The sequence below is a fragment of the Rhipicephalus microplus genome, chromosome 2, assembly GCF_043290135.1.
Source record: "Rhipicephalus microplus isolate Deutch F79 chromosome 2, USDA_Rmic, whole genome shotgun sequence".
NCBI lineage: Eukaryota > Metazoa > Arthropoda > Arachnida > Ixodida > Ixodidae > Rhipicephalus > Rhipicephalus microplus.
The window spans coordinates 146,704,878-146,727,837 of NC_134701.1; the positions used below are offsets into that span (position 1 = coordinate 146,704,878).

The 22,960-nt window shown below is 43.3% G+C and overlaps 1 protein-coding gene across 3 annotated transcripts in view; it reads left to right on the forward strand.

Moving 5' to 3' along the window:
• Window positions 1-22,689, forward strand: part of LOC119170680 (NPC intracellular cholesterol transporter 1-like) — a 136,874-nt gene extending 114,185 nt beyond the window's left edge. For 2 of the 3 annotated variants that reach the window (XM_075886910.1, XM_075886912.1), the window contains 8 exons: window positions 887-1,004; window positions 1,216-1,268; window positions 3,743-3,884; window positions 5,382-5,613; window positions 6,822-6,935; window positions 7,493-7,652; window positions 19,538-19,686; window positions 22,318-22,689. In XM_075886910.1, coding sequence (XP_075743025.1) covers window positions 887-1,004; window positions 1,216-1,268; window positions 3,743-3,884; window positions 5,382-5,613; window positions 6,822-6,935; window positions 7,493-7,652; window positions 19,538-19,659 — 941 coding nt within the window. In that variant the 3' untranslated portion in view covers window positions 19,660-19,686; window positions 22,318-22,689. Of the gene's footprint in view, window positions 1-886; window positions 1,005-1,215; window positions 1,269-3,742; window positions 3,885-5,381; window positions 5,614-6,821; window positions 6,936-7,492; window positions 7,653-11,687; window positions 11,803-19,537; window positions 19,687-22,317 lie in introns of those variants that run through there. The other variant, XM_075886911.1, reaches the window with a different exon arrangement.
• Window positions 22,690-22,960: the final 271 nt, after the last annotated feature.

Genomic DNA, 22,960 nt, shown 5'->3' on the forward strand with positions numbered 1-22,960 from the left:
TTGACCAGAGCTGTATTTTCTTTCTTGGCTGTACAAGTTATTTTTGAGCTTGTAGTGTCATTTGCCGAAGGAAGAGAGTAAGTTTGTTTTGAAAATTCATTTCGAGTTTACCAGGCCGCGTGCTGCACTTTAATACTTGCCTTGCGTGTTCTCGGTAGCCTCGACTACCGATCGGCAGCGTTTTCTGACCATGCTCAGCAAGTGTTGCAGGGCTCCTTTAATTCTGAAGGGGGGGCTTTGCGGCAAAGCAAATTTCTCTTGAGTAGATGTTTTCACGGTTTTGCACAGTTACATTGCAGTGAAACCACCTCTGCAGGTGGACTAGTGTACATTTATTCGTTCATTGCAAATACTTCCAAAATATTCGATAATTTAAATTCGAATCGAAGTGAATTTGAATACTCACCTATCCGTTCGAATATTGGAAGTATTCGAATATTCGTACAAGCCTAGTTTATTGCCTAAAGTTATTGACGAGTGCCTGGCTACGATGAAGCACCCTAGCTTTTGCAGGACTGTCGATACTATTTCAATACAGTATTGTCTCAGTAAGGTCGAAAATGCACCGGACTTTCTTTGTAGCAGGAGTTCCGTGTACTGACGTGGCTGGCAACAGGGGTGCGTAGTTCAAATACGTAATCAATCATATTAGAAGCAGCAATTTTGATTAAGATATTTTCGCTTGGTGAGAGTCTACTGTTTGCGTTTCATGGTACTCATGTAAGCGAAATTGCCAGAATACTTTCATATTTCGGATGATGTTGCCGTAGATTTTCCTCGAACTTATGATGCCTCCATGGCTGAAGAAGAGTCGTTAAGGTAGTGTCGTTGCATAAATTTTTATGCATTGTTTATTCAGTCTGTTGTTCTTCACTCTGGTTTTTAGCAAACGGAACGTGCCAGTCTTGCAGCGTGCCCAGAACGCAGCCCTTCGCCGGTGAAGAATTTAAACACCATCTTCCCTGGTTCCTGGCTGACGTTCCCAACATGAAGTGCTCTTCAGCGTGAGTAATTTGTATACAATAACACTAATATCAACTACAAGTGAGCCGACATTACACTTCAGTAAATAATTTATGTTCATGTTGGGTAAACTGTGATTCAGCTTACCTTGTATAAACGAGCGTTAAAGTTGGTTTGTTTGTATGCTTTCTTTCTCTTCTGGAAGGACAGTTTTGTCTGAACGCTGTCTTTGTCTCTTGTTTTCTCATGCAGTGGTCGTGCAGAGCATGGAAATGCTATAAACCACATTAATGGGACCATTCAAGGTAAGAAGTCAAAATTTAGTTGGCTACTGAATAGTAGTTTTAGTGAAAGCGCATCTCGATTTGTGTTTAAAAGACTGTTGCGGAAAGTTGCGCTTTTTTGTATATGCTTGGTGTTTGCCATTTACTGTGATGTGACTTAGACAGGTAGATCTTGTCTTCTGCACTTTAAAGTTAAACAACGGTTTGAGCGGTAATGCAGTAGATGAACTTCTATAACCTCTGCCTTTGGACTTTTAGATAAAAGATTGCCTCGGTAATGCTGGTATAATTAATTGCGGATGATACAACATGTTAAGGCAATGTTACATCTTCTCTAGGGCCGGTCTTTTATGCTGTTTATCATCTGCAAGACTCGCCAATTTAACCACAGTCTTGAAACCATAGCAGAAAAAAATTTCACCTTCAAAAGGTGATGTTCAAGTTTCAAGTTTTATTGTTTCCAAAAACAAGGTACAAAATCTAAGATATACAAACGAGGGTCCCAGAGCCAGAGACTTAAGTGGGACCCTTGGTTTCTCGATACAAATCGACGGTAAAATTTATACAGAGCAACAGAAAATTCTTACAATATACGAACATCAATATGCACTTTTCTATCACAAATAAAGCCAAAACACGCAACATAGTATAAAAAAAACGAAGAACAAATGAGTCAAACAGGTAAACGATCACAAGTAAAGTTATTCAAAAAAAATGATTTTTGACGGACTTTTTGAACAAAGGAATTGAAGTGCAACGCTTCATGCTAAAAGGTAACACATTCCAAAAGGATATCGTACTGAAAGCAAAAGTTTTTTGCCCATAATTAGAATGAGCGGGGGGTAACAGCAAATTTTTATCAGCTGCAAACCTGGTCACATTATTATTCTGCAAAAAATCTGATGTAATAAACGGGAATGCGAGTTGATTACACAGCAGTTTGTGGAATAAGGTCACAAGATTTAACTGGAACAAAAGATTTACTGGCAAGATATTGTAAGATCGTAGTAATGTGTAGGCGTTCCATTGCAAAGAACTAGAAGTGACAATGCAAATTGACTGATTTTGAATGTGCTGTATTGATAAATGACAAGCATAAGTGTTGCCCCATGAGACTACACCGTAAGTAATATGATTATTGTGGTAAAGAATGAACGCAAAATACAGCGCCAGTAGAGCTTCACGGGAAAAGAAAGGGCGAGCTTTGATTAATGCGCGGATACCAAACGCCGTCTTCTGCTTAAGATGGTTAAAGTGACTGTGAAAGGTAAGGCATGGGTCAAAATGTACGCCAAGAAAGACATCAGAACAAGCAGAAATGAAATGAATACCAAGTTGTATTAAGGGAATAGCAGATAATGACCTCTGAGCACTTTTAAACACCATAAATTTAGTTTTTGTGGGGTTGATAACTAAGTGATTACTGCTGCACCAATTCATAAGGGCACTTAATGCAAGATTTAACTTTGAAACAAGGGCATCAATGTTTTTATCAGAAGAAGATATTGTTGTGTCATCAGCGTGTAGAACACAGTGACCACAGTCAAAAGAGCTAAGAACATCAGCAAGATCATTCATATATAAAATAAATAGCAAAGGACCCAATACTGAGCCCTGCGGTACTCCTTGGTTAACATATTTTGTTGTAGAGAAGGTATTCGCAGCGTGTACTGTGTACTGTCGGTCAAGTAGATAATTTCTTAAGAATGTAAGTGCAGGGCCTGTTATTCCATAGGACTGAAGTTTATGCAATAAGACTTGATGATTTACTGTGTCAAAGGCTTTAGTGAGATCTGAAAAAATCGAACCCTCTAAATTTCTCGAATCGATACTTTTCTTTACGTAATCAGAGATGGCACAGCTAGGCTTGTTGACCTACCTGGACGGAAACCAAATTGGCTGTCTTTAAGCAATTTAAATTTAACTAGATATCCATTCAGACGTTCAACAAACAATTTTTCGACTAGTTTGCTGAGGCAGGAAAGAATTGAAATTGGACGGTAGTTGGAAACTGGTTGTTTATCGCCTTTTTTAAAAACTGCAATTTCTTTAGCTTTAGCTTTAGCAGGTTGTAGTACTATTTTGCGAAAGTAGGCAGTAACCTGTGGCTGCCTGATGGTCACAATTTAGTGACCAGGTCCCTGCAAAGTTATTTCTGGAAACACATTTAGGCACTCTGGTTGCACCCAATAATTACTGTTCTGTAGCACCACCTTCACATGTCTTACACTCCATTGTGGCTTCTGCAGCATCTACGCTGGTAAGTCCACACTCTGCTGTAGTAACAGTAAGCCTTAACGCCTACCAGAGTTTCGGCGGGGGAAAAAAAAAAGAAAAAGAAAAGCTTGTTGGAAGTAATGCAGTAAAGCTCATCATTTCCAGCCATCCGAGTCCTACAGATAGGATCGGGGAAACGTGGCTACCTATTACACTAAAATCAATCAAAATGTTTGCGGCTTGCCTTCAACGAGTGTAAACGTTGCTCTTCATTTCAGCTGCCTACTATTCAGCCTACCATCCGGTGCTGAGGACGTCAAAGGACTTTTATACGGCCCTGGAGTGGGCTCGATTAATATCCCACAACTTGACAGACATGGTCAAGGAAGTGCAGCCCGAGTCCGAAGTGATTTCTTACAGGTCGGTGAAACTCTCCTCGAGATATTCTGACGCGTGTCTCGGCATTTTGAAAACTGTGTATTGCTAAAGCTTTGCACGTTTTTGCATGGCCAAGCGATAGGGGGTATTAATGGCCAGCATTTATTTATGGTACTTTAGTTCGTTAGGAAAATTCTTTTTGTTAAAATTGAGTATTTCTGCTAATCGATTGTGTTGTTTGAGAACTATGGCTGCAAAGAGGGATGTGTGATTATTGATACAACTAATAATTTTTTGACCTTGTACGACGCTGTTTAATATATTTGGAGCCTCTCTCTCATGCTTCAATACATAGTTCTCTTGTTCTGTGGTTCATGTTACAACACAGAAGTAACGTGTTTTTAGACAGACGAGGCAGCAAAGACATAGAGGGTATCGGAGTAATTAACCAATATAAATAATTTCTGCTATTATAAAATCAAATAATGGTTGTTCGTTTATGGAAGTGTACTGTGCAGCACAGGCTGGGTTCAAATGTGACATTCTTTAGTACCACGATCTCTGGTCACAGTCATTGGCTGATTTGAGCATGGCCCGCTCGTCGTTATCGGACCGCCGCGTGAGGCCGTTGCTTGTCCACAAGTACGTGCACGATCGCACTGAAAGGCCTCTTATTCAATGAAAAAAGAGAGAGAAGAGATGCTCAAGGTCGCTAGGCGCTCATGACGTTTTTTTCCTATTCTCGTGCCATCCTTCACTACTTAGCTTCCAGATCTTTTGACGGGTCGAGAATGGAGAATGCAATTGCAGCATACGACAAATTTTTGGAACTCCGCTCATACTGGACCGATTCTAGAAGCTTTGCGGCGGTAAATTTGTGAGGCGACAAGAATGTTTACTGGCTCCATGGATACTTGAAAAAGTGTTGCAGGGCCCCTTTAAATGAACATGTTACCCTCAAATCAACCCATTTTACTGCGTATCTTACGTTGTGTATCTTACAGGTTATCACTCCGATCCTACCGAAACTACTAATCAAGGTTGTTTCGACTTCCTTTCAACAAAAAAAAAGGCATTTGCACAGAGCCCCTATTCAATTCAAAAGCAATATTGTGCAGGTTAGGTTATGATAAATATTCCCCTTTTTTTATATGTCATGCATACTATTCGAATTCGATTGGAAATTATTCGACCAAAATCACTATTCGCTTCGAATTCGCTTCGAGCCTGAAATTCACTATTCACCCAAGCCTAGTTATAACCGATATTTTGTTATAACCGGGTTCATTATATCGAGGTTTCAGTGTGTGGGCCGTACGGAAACGCTTATTTTAGAGCTTTTGTAATTCAGTGGCAACTAGATCAAAGAAGAAGCGCAAGTGTCTGACGTGGTACTGCGCATCCACTTGCACGCCTGTTCGATTATTTCAAGGGTAAGCTGACTTTTCATAAGTGCGTGGCTGCATTTTTTTTTGTGTGTGTACACAACTCTCCGCAAAATAATCGACATCACTCACCACACTTCTCGATTCTGCGCAGTCTGGTACATGTGTTCTACGAGCAGTACCTAACCATGTGGCCAGACACGTTCAAGAACCTGGCACTCTCACTGGGTGCCATCTTTGTGGTGACTTTCGTGCTGCTTGGGCTGGACTTTATGTCGGCACTGGTTGTCACCTTCACCATCGTCATGATCATCGTCAATCTGATGGGCCTCATGTACTGGTGGGACATATCGCTCAACGCTGTGTCGCTCGTCAACCTGGTGGTGGTGAGGGCTGGTGCATTGATGCACTGATTATTACTCTCTCACCTGTTATATTTCTTGCATTGAATGGATTTCTCTGATTACTGCTCCTGCCTCTGCATGTTCTAAATGTGTATCTTTGCCTCTTTCCGAGGGCTTGGTTTTTGTCGCGATTTCCTCACTGTAAAGAACTGCGTGTGTCTGTAATGCCTTGTGTCACTGGGGAGCACTCGCACATTTCTTATGAAGCAGACCAGCATAGGTGGCAAAAGTCGCTATACGTATGCAACCTAGTAGCGTCTACTAGTTATTTTATTTTTCTCTCGTGTCTGTGGACATAGACTTTCCAAAAAATAGCTAGGCGAGACTCTGGCGCTACGATCGTTCAAGGACCATGGGAATGGTGGGTATTACATGGATTTGCCAAGTCTTTGTGCTTGCGTGTGGTGAATCGCACTTGTGGCTTCGTGTATTGCTGCGTTTGAGTTTTGTTTAACAAACCGTTTTGAACTTCGTGGGCCGATTTGAATTGGTGATCCTAAAAGGTGAAGGTGGTGAAGCGCTATTGCCGAACATTTGCCGATTGTTGTTTCGTGGCAAAGCAGCTTGAAACCAGTCGAAGTCAGAAGGACTGTAAAGTACTAGGCAAATCCATGTACTAGCCATAACTCCCATGCTCACTGAAGCGCCACGCATTGCAGCTCCCATAGACAATAGCACCAGTCTTTTCCCTCTAGTGTATATTTAGAAAACTTTGTCTGTGGATTGTTGCCTTGTGTTAATGTGTCCTTGTGTCGGATTCATTGCACAAGAACCACCACATTTTACGTTTTTTTCTGGTTTTTACTGCATCAGGTAGTGATGTATAGCACACATACTATTCAGCATTGCTTAATAGCATATTGTGGAGCAAGTTATTTATCAGTACTTTAACAAGAAACGGAGTACGTGAACACAGTCAAGGTGGAGTTAGCAGTGTCCAGCCCCACCCTCACTCCTTTACATGTTTGTGTAAATATGTACGTGCTTGTGTGTACATACACATAGACACATGGGGATGTTCAAACCTCCTCTCTTATGAAGTAGTATTTTGGGTATGCATCTGAGGGTGAAAGGGTCTTGCTCTGCGCTATCGGTCACTCACAAGGTCTACGAGGATGTGTGGAAAGTTGTGAATTCTTCTCTTGACGCGGTTGCTTTTTTCTTCCTTTCTCTTCCTCCACAATTTCCAGGGCGTGGGCATCTCGGTCGAGTTCTGCTCCCACCTGGTGCGGGTGTTTGCCTTCAGCGGTGCTCCCACTAGGGTCAAGCGGGCTCAGGATGCCCTCACCAAGATGGGGAGCTCGGTCAGTACCCTCGGCATCTCCTCCCCTCTTACTTCCTCACTTCCTCTCCCATGCTGCAGCATCACATTGACATTGTCACATTCTCCAAATGGTGAATGTGCATGCTATTTATACCGCATTGGGGATCATTGCGTGTATTTTTATATGATGCCAAAAAGCACACAAATAAAGCTACTGTACTACTGTAGTGAAATGCCATTGATCTTAAAACTGTGCCTTGTAAAATTTTGTGGATTTTACTATGTTGTAGTAGTGAGGGTCTATTCTGAAAGAGGCCTTTTAGGAAAGATTTACCATTTCGAGGAGCGAAGGTCATGGGAAGAAAAGCTTTTGTGAGCTCGAGTAAGCTTCCTCTCCAATTACAGTTCAGGAGCATGAAGTGACAGCTTGAACCTAAATGCAAAGGAGCATACACTATCCTTGCACATGATTGCCAAAATAACACGGCTTGTACCCACAATTTGTAGAATAAAATTAAAAATTGTGCATTCGTGTCTACCTGTCAAGTGCTGGTTTCTTCGTGTAAACATGCCACTCGGTAATGGTGCCCTGTGCAGATTCTGTCTGGCATCACGCTGACGGACTGTGGGATCCTGGTGCTGGCATTTGCCAAGTCTCAGATCTTCCAGGTGTTCTACTTCCGCATGTATCTGGGGATCATCGCTTTTGGCACACTGCACAGCCTCATCTTCCTGCCCGTGTTCCTTAGCATTCTAGGTCAGTATACCACGGCGCCCGCCTCTCTGCAGCTGCCATAGCGTTCCATGCATACGACGTGGTTTGCCGTGTGGAAATGCTCGGATGTCTCGCATTCAGACTGGCATTGTTCGCAAACAACTTGTTCAGCTTGGATGCATCTGGCTTGAAGTGTTCCTTGCGTCGCAGTGGTTAACCTTTAATCAAAGCATGCGACGAGCTGTTCTCTTAGCGTAATATAGCAACAAGCTTTGTAGAACTTTGAAAGCTGCTTTGATGCTCAATGTTACCAAACTTTAAAAAAGCCCGTGTTTAAACCTTTATTGCAAACTGTTAGAACAGCCTGAATAAGGCCTATTTCTGGTCGTTTTGGTCCAGAAAACTGCATTCATGCACCCATATTTATTGCTCATTGCCAGCTGACACGACCGTCGTTTTCATGACGACACAGCAGCCCTTAGAAAACGTGCATAGACGATGGTGCCAAATTTCCCTTCACCTCTAGGTGTTACTGCCAGAAGATGCGTCTTTCATAAGCATATCGTGGTTTTGGGATGTTAAACCCCACATATCAATCAACAAGATCTACCGTATTTACTCGCATAATCCTCGTACTTTTTTTGCAAAGTTGGGGGGTGCAAGAATTATGCGGGAAAAACTTTCCTTGAAAACGAGAGCGAAAAAGAAAACGAAGTGGCCGCAAATCGGGATTTTCACACCAGCATCTAACAGCAAGCTTTAAGAAATACTAATTAAAACTTACCTCAACAATAAAAGCAGAGGTTCAACACAAGGCAAGATTTCTTTAAGACACAAAAAGTGCAAGTGAATAGTCGAGAATTAGAATACCATACGCAAAGCTTGTGGACGTTGCGGTAGCTTTCGTCATTCAACCAGAGCCCTCAAAGGTAAGCGTAGCATGTCAGTATTGGGCGGATGGTTATTTAACAGAATCGTCAGCAGTTTCCTTCTGAATAAATGAAGTTTACCATCAATCGCAGTCTTAGGCACAGGGCAGGCCTAACATGTCTTGGTGGCTTTCAGCTGCCATCACCAGCAGCAAACACGAAACTCGTCAACTCCAAAAAGCCTACCGGCCACCCTGTTGCCATTGTTTAGTGCATGATCAGTCACTTTCAACTTTAAAGCAGCCGTGTAGCTTCATTATCGCTCCACAACTTCACGAGATTATCGACACAACATATAAAACACGCCGCAACGCGCACTTGTTGCTTTGGCTTGGATTGGATTGAATCTCCGTCCAATAATAGTACAGTTGATGCTTAAGAGATAGCGTCAGACGGCGCGCGCTGTCATCATCAACTGCTGGAACGAGCAGACTTCGTTATTGCAGCAATTTTCGGGGGTGCGATAATTACTCGTAGAAAAAAAAAATCATATTTTTGTTGAGCAATGTGGGGGGTGCGAGAATTACGCGAGTGCAAGGATTACGCGAGTAAATACAATATGGCACCTGCGTTTGAATGGCTGGGCAGAGATGGGGGAGGCACAGGCTATGGCCAGATTACTTTTGGGAGTACACATTGTATGTGAAAGGGACACTGTAGAGATATATACTTCAGCCCATAGTTCAGCAATAATTGTGGAGCTCACTCAGGCACACTCATAAAATAAATTTTGCGCTTAGGATTCGCTAGGACTCACGCTCAAAAATTTTCTTCAACTGGACTCGCTCTGACTCCGACGCGCCAAGAAATTATTCACCCGGATTCGCTCAGACTCAAACTCCTGGCTGGATCCGAGTCTGAGTGAGTCCGAGTGAGTCAACTCACGAGTCTGCTAGTCTAAAATTAGCTTTTTAGATCATCCCATCAATGCTTAACACCAGTATATCACATAATTGGTGCTCTTACTGGTGCTTTTTGATATATTACCCTGTAATACGAGTTATGAGTGGTTTTAAACCAGCATAGGCATTTTTATTGGAAGGGATGATAATATAAGATTTATTTGTCAAGAAGCTCTCAAAAGAATTGGTTTGTACAATGCACCCCCCTACATGATTCACTTCTCTAAATAATAAATGTTGAAATAGTGCATGAACGCTATTGTTTTGAAATACTTGTGAGTAGACGCGAGTATAAACATGAATCCAGGCAAGGCTCATGGTAATGCTGAAGATAAGTAGATAAGACCGCAAAACAGGCAAACATCAAACACACTCAGACTCACTCAAAACATATATTTTGTGATTTGGACTCACTCAGACTTGCCAAAATTTTCCCGAATTGCACTGGCTCGGACTCACAGCCACTAAAATTTTCTTCTACCAGACTCACTTGGACTCAAACTCGCCAAAATATTACTCACCCGGACTCACTCACACTCAGACCGAGGGATTGATCTGAGTCTGAGTGTGTCGACTCATAAGTGACTTTGTCGACCTATGCTTCAGTCTGCTTTAATGATCCATCTATTGTACCGCAAGGTTTCTTGAAATAGTTCTTAAAGGGAAGTCTTCTTGCATGAGCGAATTTCGCAAGAAGCAGTGTGCCATCATGAAAGACCCTGTTGCATCTGTCTGCAGAGCTTCTGTTGGCTGGCATTGGGCGAGGCTTGGTTTAAGACATGGATGTGGCCACACAAATGTAGAAGTTTTTTTAGTTATTTCATGGTGCTTCTACACAGGAATTTTGATTCTATTTATGCAAAAACAGAATGTGAATGGCTCTAGGATTAGTAGGTCTTTAGTTACAACGTAATTGAGATTATTTACTGTAAAACTTGGTCTTCGTCCTACAAAGTTATTTTCCTCACAATAGAATATAAAGTACCTTGGAATTCTGAACTGATTTGCGCAAAAAAATTGAAGTATAGAAGGAAGACACCTGGACACAGCGCACAAAAAGTTAGCACACGGAAAAGAGCCTTCAGGTTTTCGCGCAACTCAGTTAAGATGAATTACCAACTTGCCCAGCAGCCCGTGCTTCTCTAGTACCTTGCAAGGGTGTGTAAATTTGGTGCATCTGCAGACATGTACCTAAGTTGTACCTGAAAGGATTCAGACAATTTTTGTAAGTACTGTATAGGTATTATTCAGCCATTTCATAGTTGGGGATAAGTGCTTGCTGACAAGTTTTGCCTAATCATTTGTTAATGAAGAAATAGGTAAGAAGAGACTGTGAAGAGGTAGTGCTCAGTGTTTCATTTATCCTCTTTCTTTGACAGCCAGCAGGGGCTTTTTACGCTTTGTATATATACATAGCTAAAGTTCTGAAAATAAATATTTGTGTTTGCTGAGCAGTGAGAAAAGAATAACTCACTCTGTGCTGTTTTAGTACAGCATGAGCCACTGTGGTGAACTGAATGCTGCCTTGCCAGATGCCTCTACATGAAAGAACAATGCCGATCTGAATTGTAGGTGTCTTAGCTTATTCACGATGCGTGCAGCATCTTCCAGCACCCCAATTTCTTTATGGGTAATTGTAACAAACTTTGCTTTCCATCAGCAATGCTAATCTAAACCACAAAAGGAGGCTGAAGAAGTCGAAAAGAGGTAAAAAGGGAAGCATGTGCGTGCACAGTGTTTTACCACCACCCATGAGGCCCACTCGTAAGAAAAAAAAGAAAGAACTAGACTTGTGCCAATATTGGAGTGCTTCGAATATTTAAACGACTATTACTGTATTTGAATTTATAAATAGATGTTATTAATCAGCATGTCACCCCTTGTGAAGGATGTTCTCTTGCAATGGAGGAGTGCTGAGCCATGAAAGCACCTGTCTAAATGTACAGGGGGCTCAGAAGTGCCCAGGCCGCACTACTGTAGGAATTCATAGGATAGTGGCCTGGGAACTTTTGACCAATCTTGCACATAGATGTATGTGCATCTGATAACACCACGGGGTCAAAATTATTTCACAGTCCTCCACTCGCATGCCCTGTAATTGTATCATGGTTATGGGACGCAAAACCTTGTAATTGAATTTTTTTGCACAGAGTGAATTATGCTTACCAACATTTAATCTGCTGTGCGCTCAGGGTATGCACATAATCAAGCCAGGCATAATGTTTTGTCATGTTCATCTTTTACAGCATCTCCCGTTTCAGCACGTGCCAGAAGAAGACTGTTGGTTGTGGAGTGAACCTAAATTATGTTTTCCTAGCAATGTTTTAGCGTTGTAAATAAACACTCACGTTTGCTGTTTCAGACTCGAGCAAGATTGCAATTTTCTGAGTTGATTGAAAACGCATGGCCAACCTGATGCCAAAATGCTAGAAAAATCTGTATCCAACAAACGCTTGAGGTGATGCTTTTAGGCCTTCTTCCTGATGAAGTAGAAAGTTCCTTGTAAAAAACGGGTGTTGCTCGGAATTAATACAGCAACCAGAAATTATTATGCACAGCAGGTTCTAACATAAATTTCTAAAATTTGTCAATTTGTGAAATACACAAATTCGATACAAAATTTTTTTTATTTTTCTTGGCAGCACCATGGTCAGCTGCTACAGTTGCCAGTAGAATGGTGTCAGGTAGAGTTCAGAGCATTGCTAGTTGTTTTTGAAAAACTCTTGCACTCTATGTCGCGACAGATGGAAGTGTAGGAAGAGTTAGCGATTAGCAGGCAGATTTGTACAACAAAGGTAGTCATGAGCAAAGAAAAGATCGCTTGACAGCGGGCATGCATTCATATGGCAGAGTGCGATCTCAGACGAGAGAACTGGAACCGAAGGGCCAGGCAGTCCCCAGTGTCAGCGCACTTCAGCAACCACACCAGAGACAACACACACTGATCCGAAGCCAGTCACCAGCCATCAAGGCACCGATGAGAAAGACTCTGTAGGACTATACAATGTTATATCGATGGCTGGAAGCTCTTTTGTTTTCTCCAAAACTGTCACAAAAGTCGATATCAAATTGAAAACCAAATACACCAATGTCGGCCCACTCACTAGCCTTCGAAGCCCCGGTGAAGAAGAGGCTGCGAGAACGTGCCACGTTATACCAGCAACTGAAAGTTCTTCTGTTGTTTAAGAAATTGTGATGAAAGTCATGGAAGTCAGACTGGGGACTGTGCAGATTAGTCCCAGTACATTCACTATATATCAATGCTCAAAATGCTCAAATGAAGAAGAGGCTGCAATAACACAAAACATTGTCATCGAATGAAACATGTCTTCTGTGAAAAACTGGCATCACCGGAGTCGACAGTGTTAAATTGGAGACTGGAAACCTGGCAATGTAGTAGACTCTGAATGTATTCCGTCTGGTAAGCATCATGCCAAGTCGGCAGGACAAAAGCACCACCTCCGTTGCCACCACGACGGGCATGATGATAGTTGAAAACACTTGCACTCGTACTCAAGTGCCTCCCGTAGTGGCCGCCTCACTGAAATTGTTCCAGGAGTAGGTGGTGCGAAACAGGAGGACCCCTCAAGCATGGGCAATGTTGCACTCTAAGGCAATGTTGCATGGCAGACAAAAATGCTCGATCTTGAAACAGTGTCGCAAGATTTGTGATGTGAGTCGAACCAAAAAAGTCCACCGTACGTCCTGGGCAGCGGCAGCACCAATACCATGGCAAGCATGATCACGCACAAGGATCTGCGCACCAACACCCAAGTGCTCCTCAGCACGCCCTTGTCCACGAGATTGTCCCAGGGGTAGACAGTGTTACCTTATTTACTCGATTCTACCGCGCCCTCGATTGTATCACGCACCCGGGTTCCACGACGAAAAAAAAAAAAAGTAAGACATCGATTGCAACGCGTACTCATTTTTCTCATTGGCCCACACGATCACATCATTCGAAAAAACTAGTCCTTTTGGGAGGGTCTTCCATTTAAATAAGAGGTACGGGGGAAGCTTGTGCCCATACGACGTGTAACAGAGCATTGCCATCACTGTAGTTTTACTGTGGACTGATGTCAGCACGCGAACTGGCTTCGCCCCCTTTTTCTCGACGGTTGTGGTGCGAGGCATGTCGAAGTAAAGAGGCGTCTGATCGGCATTCCCGATTTGCCCAAGCAGGTAGCCGCTGTTGTGTCGCAAGTTCAGGACAAACCTCTGAAAACTGTGAGGCTTTCCATCGTACTCCTCCGGAAACTTTTCGCATATGCCCGTTCGCCTTCGCAGGGAAAAGACTTTCCTCGTCATAAAGTTAGTTAGCCAGCACCTGCTCGCTTTAAACTGGCGCCGCATTAGACCTTTTTCCAAGGCTAACTGCATAGCCCGCCCTTGGAGCAGTTCTGTCGTCACGGGCGGCTCGCTGCTCGAGCACATACTCGCCGAGCAGCTCTTCGATTTGCGGAAACCGACCCTGCTGTGGTCTACTGAAGCCGTTGTGTGAAGCTTTGCTGTCGACAATCTTCTGCTTTTGTTTCCGGCAGTCCCGCACGCACGCTTCGGGAACTCTGAACGATCGCGACAAGGCCCGATTTTCGTCCGTTTTTGCACGTGCGATGACTTTTCTTTTAACAGCGGCATTGTGGTGCACTGGTCGAGTTTTGGAGTCGGCCCTTCCATGCCGTTGATGCTAATGAACTACAAGATGATGATTTCCTCAGCACACGTACGAAGTGCCGCACATGGGAAACACATAGGCAGAAATGGCCGACGCGGCATGCCGACGCACGTAGGGGGCGGCCATTTCGGAAATGCCGATGGCAATAGAATGACCGTATTCATTTTTTTATTTCGTACTCGATTCTAACGCCCATGCGATTTATGAACTCGCTTAACCGGAAAAAAGGTGCGCGTTAGATTCGAGTAATTACGGTAGATCTGATGACAGAGTTCTATTGGACACAGGACACAGATTTGACTCGGGATGGCCTTGTACATGGCTGTCCAAAAAGTACACAATGTTAGTTCTGATAACAGTGTCAAATTAGAGGCCGACTTGAGTGCCCCTTATGATAGTCCTGTCAATGAAAATGTCACTAGGCCTACCAATTAAATTATCCCAGTAGTGGATGCTAAACCAGAGGATAGGGTGTAATGGGATGCTAAGAAACCCAGTGCTATTAAAAAAAGAAGAGTAATGCATCTCGAGAGCGGAAAGGGCAATGGCAAGGCCTGCATTGCAATGAAGGCAACAGATCTATGAACATCTTCGCAGCTGAAGATCATCTCGCTTGCGTCATTGTGCCTGGTCAGGTCGTGCCCACTCCACGAGGAGGCAGCGAATTCGGCAATCGATAAAAAGGAACCCTCTATTGGTGGTGTCCAAGAGCACCAATGACAGAAAGCACAATAAGGTTGAAAGAGGATGGAAAAACGCTGAACATTTGAATTCCTACCCATGGCAGCCACATTTCGATGAGTTTGAAATGGAAATAACACCGGTGTTCTTGGATTTAGGTGCGTGTCGATAAACCACAGGGTGTTGAACTTGATAGTCCCTTCCACTGCTAAGTGCCCAGTAATAATATTCTGGTTTTGACATCTAAAAACCCTAGTAATTAAAGTATGAGCAAAGAACCTTCCCCCTGCAACAGACATAGTATGATCGTGATAATAACTTATAAATTTCAGCAAACGTCCATAGCTGCAGCCGATGCCAACGTGCATAAAACTAGTGTACTACCAGTGGGTGTGAGCTACCCTAACTGGGAGAACAAGAACATAGTCGGAGATCCATGGCGAGCACCTTTGTCTTGTAGCAGGTGTATGTATATACAGTGCAGTCCACTTATAACGATATCGAGAAAACCTAAAAATATGATTGTTATAACCGGTGATCGTTATATGTGGACTGCCGCCAAAAAATCGTCGCCGGACGTACCTTTTGTAGCTCCAGGCTTCATTTCGCTATTTTCACCAATTAATAAATATTGTAGATAGTAGGATATCAAAAACAAGACTTTATTTCTTACTCCGAAGAACGCATCACGGGTTCGCTGAGGAAGAGAGACTGACCGACGGCGGGGTGGGAGCAGTGGGAGGAAGAAAGCACAGCCAGAGGTACACAGCCGGAATGCCAACGAGGCCCCGCCCCGATGCCGCCGCGCCGCTTTGCTTTTCGCTTTTTTTATTTTCTCTCTCTTTCCCGCGTTCGTTCGGCAATCTACGAGTAGCTTGCCGTTGTAGAAGGCGGGGAGCCGCGGAGCGCGGCACTTTGCTTTTCGCATTTTTTTTTTTTTTAATTCTCTCAGCCTCTCCGCGGTCGACGCGCGGTGAGGCGCAAAACGTGACACAGCTGGCGCCATCTGTAGCGCGTTGCGCCAACTCGCGATGCTCTCCTCGGCTTTTTGAACGGCCGGGACGCGCTGCCGGCGCTGTGCTGCAGTGGCGGCAGATACGTACTCGCCTACGCTAACTTTTCGTCTTGTCTCGGCATAGTTCGTTTCAGAGGAACTTATCAATCTAAATGTTACGATTATTCTGAATGAAACATGCCGTCCACGGCAAACTTTTCATCGTTGTATCCGATATGCGGTGGATAACATATCGTTATATATGGTTTTTTTCCCCATAGCCCCAATGCATAAAATGAGACTGTTAAGTCGACCCATCGTTATAACCGATATATCGTTATATGTGGTATCGTTATAAGTGGACTGCACTGTACAGTAGACTCTTCAAACGTAACCACGAGGGACCTGAAAAATACATTCCATTTAACAAATGTTTCAATTACTGAGAGGGGAGCAGACCAGAGATACAAAGTTCAGGTACAAAACCATTCTTATCATTGGGAGCTGTTTCATTTAAGCAGCAATTCTATTTAAGAGAATTCCGCCTATAGGGAGCCTGTTCTTGTAAGACGAAGTTCATAATGAATTGCAGATGTGGATTACCGCAGCCAGTGTATGCTTGCAAATACTAGTGTCGAACCCCCACTGGCTCTCACCAGTGTGCGAGACCTGGCTGATACTCTACAGTGCTTCTTGGTGGACATGAAGTGCAGATCAATAGGCTGCACCTTTGTCCTGCAGCGGATGCATGTAGCATCACTACAATGGTCGGGATGAATTGCGAAATCCAGGCATGTGTCCATTATTGCCGCCAATGTCGGCATACATGAAACTAGTGTACTACTTAGCCCCCCATAGTGGGTGTGAGCCCAAGTGACTAGTCGAGCAAGAATGCAATTGGAGGTCTAAGGCAGGACCTTAATCCTGCCGCAGACTTGTGTAGTGTAATGGTGATGATGAATTACAAAAGCCGGGCTGTTGCCTATTACTGAAGCCAATGTTGGCATGCACGACGTACAATTTTCAACAACGGGTGCGAGACAAGATGACTAGGTGAACAAGAATGCAATTAGGGATCAATAGGCAGGACCTTTCTCGTGCAGCAAAGTTAAAGTATAATCAGATGACGATTATGATGAATTACGAAAGCCAGCTATTTCCTCATTACTGCAGCCATTGTCGGCGTGCATAAGAATGGAGTACTACTCGACCAATCCCATACAGTGGGTGTGAGTCACAATGATTGGGTGAACAAGAACATAAACATGCAGTACTACATGACCCATCTCCCACAGTGGGTGTGAGTCACAATGTCTAGGTGCTGAGGCATGTGTCCATTACTGCAGCCAAGGTCTGCATGCTTTAACTTTGAATATTACTTCACCAGTCCCCCACAGTGGGTGTGAAAAACAGTGACTAGGTGAACAAGCACACAAGCATGGAGTACCAATTGGCAAATCCCTCCAATAGGTGTGAGTTTGTGTGAGCCATAATGAATAGGTGAATAACATGAACGTGAGTACTACTTCACCAATCCCTCACAGTAGGTGTGAGCCAATATGATTGGGTGGGCACCTCATTGCTCTGAAGTGGGGACCAGTCAGGACAATGTCATCGAGGGTAATTTTGTGCTAGGTAAGCCTTGACAAAAAAAAAAAGGCCTGCGTTGAAAGCACAGGACAGTTGCAGCGAAAGGTGGACGAGCACCATTTATAGGACCTGTTGTAAGCATTCTAGGGGCTGCTAATACAAGATCGCTTGCAATTTACCCACTACTCTATTAACTGATTTGGTGACTGATGAAGAAGAAGAATTGCGGTTCTTACTCTCCTAATGAACTCGCTCCTATAACGAACCCACCTCACACCTGGGTCCTTAAAAAAAGAAAAAAAAAAAGGACTTTTTAATGTATCTTTAAAATTTTATATTGGTATGAGAGCTAGTGCCGTTGAAGTTCAAAAAAAGGTTAAGTCAAGCCATTATATCAGAAAATAGCAATGCAATAAAAAACAAAACATAGTTTTGCTACCCAAATAAACAGTTGCAAGATGCAAGAGTACGGACGACGTCAATGGAAATTTGTAAGTCGCACCTTTTACGGCGAGGCGCCATTTGTTGAATGCAGGAGAAACCTCTTTGCGGATGGTGGCACGCAAACACAGCGGCACATAAACAAAGCGCGTGGTGAAATGGCGCCTGCGTGGCATAGAAACATGCCGTGCCCTTGCCATCTTGGACCTATGCAAAATGCAAGCGCACTCACTGCACCAACGGCGCGTTGTGCACATGCAACGTCTACTGCAACCTTTGTGGGCTGCCATCGGACACTGTGTTTTTGTTGTCGGGTTTGTCGTCATGAATTTAGTTGGGCCACCTGCTGCGAAAGGCAAGTTTGGCCGATAGGCTAGCTACATGGCTGGTTACAAACAGCATGTGCTTGAGCATTGGAACAGAGTGGCTGGACCACACTATGGCATCGATCCGCGGGCTTTCATTACGGGAAGAAACAAAAAGAGCTTTGGGCTTCAAGAAAGACTTGTGGCGCATTTCAGGGGCCAAAACAAGCAAAGCCGCGCGCAAATTTTTCGCTGTTATAACTCCCGCTACATTTTTCACCCGTGTAATGAACCCTTCCCACAAATTGGCATCAACTTTTCTGAAAAAAAAAAAAAAAACGTGGGTTCGTTGCGCGAGTAAATACGGTATGACTGAGCCCTTTGTAATGGGTGGAAAGCATCTAACGACCCACTCCTAATACACTTCATATTGTCTAACATCTAGTTACATAATTTCCATTCTGTGATGCCTTGTTATTTTACTCTTCTACCATGTTCCTTCTTGACATAACACTAGTTCCGAGCAATGGCATGGCTCAGTGGTAGAATACTGGGCTGGCATGGAGCGGGATCCATTCTCGATATTTTAACGTGATAGCTTTAAAGAGCTTGTTTCGCAGAAAATCTGGCATTGGCGTCGGTGTCGTTGGTTGTGAGCGAAAAATCATCTTATCTGTGAACGAAAAATTGAGAATGATGCAAATAAAATAAGTTATGAAGAAATTCGGGGTCACAGTGTGGATTGAACCCGGAGAGTTTTGTGGCAAGCAGATGTTCTACCACACGGTCGCGCGTCTGCTTGTGAATACAGTGAAAATCACTTCCTCTGCTTGGAAACGCAGTAAAAGAAACTTGCCTCTTTACAAGCACACGCGTATTGTATACATATTTCACAATGCAACATGAAATATTGCATTATTAATGTGTGGTACAAGTGTCTATTGCCAGCGGGTGAAAGAACATGTGATTATCGTAATGACTTCGTCGTTTCAAGCCGGTCAACCACTACAAAAGGCATATAGGCTACTGCACCTATTCTCTTAAGGCCACACAGTGGCTGCATAGCAAGTTCGTAGGTTCGCAAGTGTTTGAAGCACACACTGGGAACCGGACATCGCTATCGTCTTCGACTCGTAAAGCTCTTGGGTCCCTAATTTTTTTTCTTCTCATTTCGTGCGATAGTGATTACGGACACCAGCAACGGTGGCGGTCATCTACGGCACCCTTGTGATTTCATAACAGCTTTCATGGGCAAAGGGTAAGGCAGTTTGGGCCTGGTGTACAACTTCCTGGCCATGTTACTGTTTCTAAGGCATTGTTTGGGAGAGTTGAAAATTGCCCTGCCCAAGCCGAATTCGCAACTATGCCTGCCTCACCCTTTTTCTTTTTTGTTTCTTTGTACATGTCCAGGTCCTCCTGTGAACAAGGACAAGTTGATAGAACACATTCAGCTGCACGAGATGGTGACGGTGACTCCAACAATAACGAGGTCCAAGAGTGACAAGTATACTCCAAAGGATGTGAGCGCATAATGAAGCTCTAGTGACATATTTAAAAATGTGAGTGCCCTGGTCTGCTTCTTCTTGCATATGCGTATTGGCCTTTGCAGATTTTAACAAAAAGTAAGTTTAAAGTAGTTCTGACTTGAAGCATGCAGTTTCTCAATGTTTTCAACCCTTGCTAATAACACATGTATTGGGCTATCATGCATCGCCAGACTTTGTGGGAAATGTCCATTGCCATAGAACGTTCTTGTTACCATAATTTGAACAGTAACCATGCTTTTTTCTTAGTTGATAGCTTGAGTGATATTTTGGGGCACTTAGGTGAAAAAGAAACGGGAGAGAGGAACTTTGAAGATCTGTGAATGACATCTTTCGCTTTACCGTTCAATGCACTCTCTAGGTAATTATGTACACAAGTTGTTCTTGCTAGTTGTGTCAACTAGTGGCTAAGATTGTGCACACATAGAAATTTAACCTCCCGCACATTAACTGTCTTCACATATCTTAATTTGCAGTGTACCGTTACACATCGTCACTTTACTGAAGGCACTGCTGATGAGTTGTTCAACGTGCCGCTTTCAGTGAAATGCATCGAAAGTAGAATTCTTGCTGGCTCAAAATGAATATATCTGATAAATGAAATCGCTATGCATTTCTAGCCGGAGATTTCACTCTGTTTATGCTGAAGCAGGAGGTGAATGACTTCAGGATAAATTTAGTTATGAAGTAATGTAGATTAATTACTCTGAGACACATAGACAAATTTATCAAAACTTAAACACGGATGTAAAAAGGCACACATGTACACACGCACTTGTACATGTGTGCCTCTATTCGGCCATGTTTTTCACAGGCTTTTAGTTCTCTTCAAAATTTGGCGTGTTTACCAAGACAGTGAAACCTCATTAATTGGAACTCAGTTATTTCAAAATACCGCTTAATTGAAAGGATTTCCAATGTTCCGTATCTTGCAATGTAAGTTTGAGTGGATAATTTGAAGCGGCGGCTGGCACCAGTCCGGTTAATTCAAAAACTTTGGGTCCATGTGCCAGTTCCAGATCCCGATTTCGCCGCGATTCCGCTGAAACGACGGCCCTTAATAGCCACAAAGCAATGCAACGTACCGATACTAATGAGTGGCAGCTGAAACACCCTACCCTCTCAAATTCCTGCGCAAAAAAGAAAAAGAAGAAAGAAAAAGAAACGGTTCCATGGTCAACCAAAATGTGCGCCTGCAGAAAACGAGACTTGCTTCACTGCAACATAGCAATGATGCGCGGGCAGCATATCGCATGTTTCTTGCAAGGTCAGAGGGTCATGGTTTACCTTTTATTTCTGGGGTTGTAAAGAAATTAATAAAGTACAGTATGGCGGAATTCGCGATGTATGCAAACCTCCGATTGCTGGTTGCTTCAGCAATTCTTGCCTTTGCAATGCCGCCGGAGTTCTTGCCAGCAACACCTACTTCGAAAAATAAGTTCGAAAATTTAAAAGATTACTTTTCTCAGCTAAAACACATTGAGAGTTTTGTCATAATAGTCATTAATAAACTCCTAATTATACCAGAAGGAATGTGCGAATTCTTGCACCATGACGTGCTGACACAGTGAGGAGCAGTCGACATGCTTCCTGCGTGTCGCTACTATGTTGCAGTGAAGATGTCTTGTTTTCTGCAGGCACACATTTCAGCTAATCACGACAGCGGTTTTTTTTTTGTGTGTGTATGGCAGCAGCAAAGCCTACCGTTCTTTCATATTTGCGGCAAAATTAAGACGACGCATTGCTGGAAAACCTATCTCTTGGTGCCGCAAGCTGGCTGGCACGGCAAGCGACGAGCACTGACTACTTTGAATAGTTTGAAGTTGCTTGCTTCTCACATTTTGTATGTTCTGTTAATTCAAAAACCCACTTAATTTGAAGATTTGTTGTGGCCCCAATGACTTTGAATTAACGAGGTTTAACTGTAGTTTTCTTAATAGGTTCCTCCTGAAGGACTAACCAAGGAAGTGCAATATTATGAGCTCCGTTTTTATTTCTTAGACACAATAATAATTAAACCACACTATAAAGGCTAGGAAGGAATAGAGGATGTTATTTTGTAGTATCATGACTAGCTTGAAGAATGTGGAGGAAAAAATAGCTCTGTAGGCGTCAAGTTATCTGTTCGTCTACTTTCATCACGCTTGCATCATGGTGCCACTTGCATTTGTTGTCTCATTTTCATGTATTTCAGTTACACCCTCAAAACTTGCTAGCAGTACTCGTCGCAGATCGTGTCGCAACGTTCAGGAAGCCTCACAAATGTCCGAGATCGTTCCGTTAAGATTACGTGCAGCATGCGTGTAATGAAATTTCTTCCTCAGCTTTCGCAAGTGCCAGCGATACAGAAACTTTGATGGCGCTTGTATAAATGCCAACGTGCCGTGTCAGATTATCAACGGCGGACACTCTGTTTGCCGCTATCAGTGCACAGTGTGCATCGCTTACTGTAGGTTGTCCTTCCGCTTCCCGGCCATAGGCTCAGTCAAGTTAGACATGCCGACTGCTGTAAATGTCAAAACCGTGTGACAACGGTTGCAAAAAGACATTACCCCATACTTTCTTTGCCATGCTTGTCAGTTCAAATATTGCTGAGAGGATTAAGACAAAGCTACTTTTACTGAAATTTAATATGTTGTGTTTCAGGGTGCGAACCCACGTCAGAGAGAGAAAAAGAAGGAGAGGACAGGCAGTGGCAGCAGCCCCTGACCAGCTTGTGCCCGAGAACTCGTGGCCACGAAGCGTGTCTGTCGTCCTTTCGAGTTTTTTTCTCGTGTTTCGGCACAGCACGACGACGGCACTTCCAAATATGGCTGTTGTTACACGGCTCGCACGTGGTTCCTTTCCTTACGATTCTTTTTTTTTTAATTTGTATCCCACCCTTTCTATTTTTTTAATATGTACATGTGATACAATCCCTTTTGGGCACGGCCTCCTTGTTACCCTTTCTCGTGCTCTCTCGGGCTAGCGGAGTTGCCTTTGGTGATGCAAAACTTGCATAAAACATTTGCTTGTGAATATGTGTGCTTGTGTGTGTGTGTGTATGTGCCGTGATAACTGCGTACTGATACTTTAAGTAGGAAAACGCATCCAAGATGCACACTTGATTACAGTTGGAGCACTCCTCTTTGTTTTTCTTTCTTTATTAATTTTCTCAGTTTATATGCCGGTATATAGCGGTGGTGCTGTAGCGATCCTGTATGTTGCACCTGAGCGTGATTGTATGAGAAAGCGATCAGTATCGTCAGTATGGCCACTTTTGAGATGCGTGCTTGTTCGTCCCACTGCG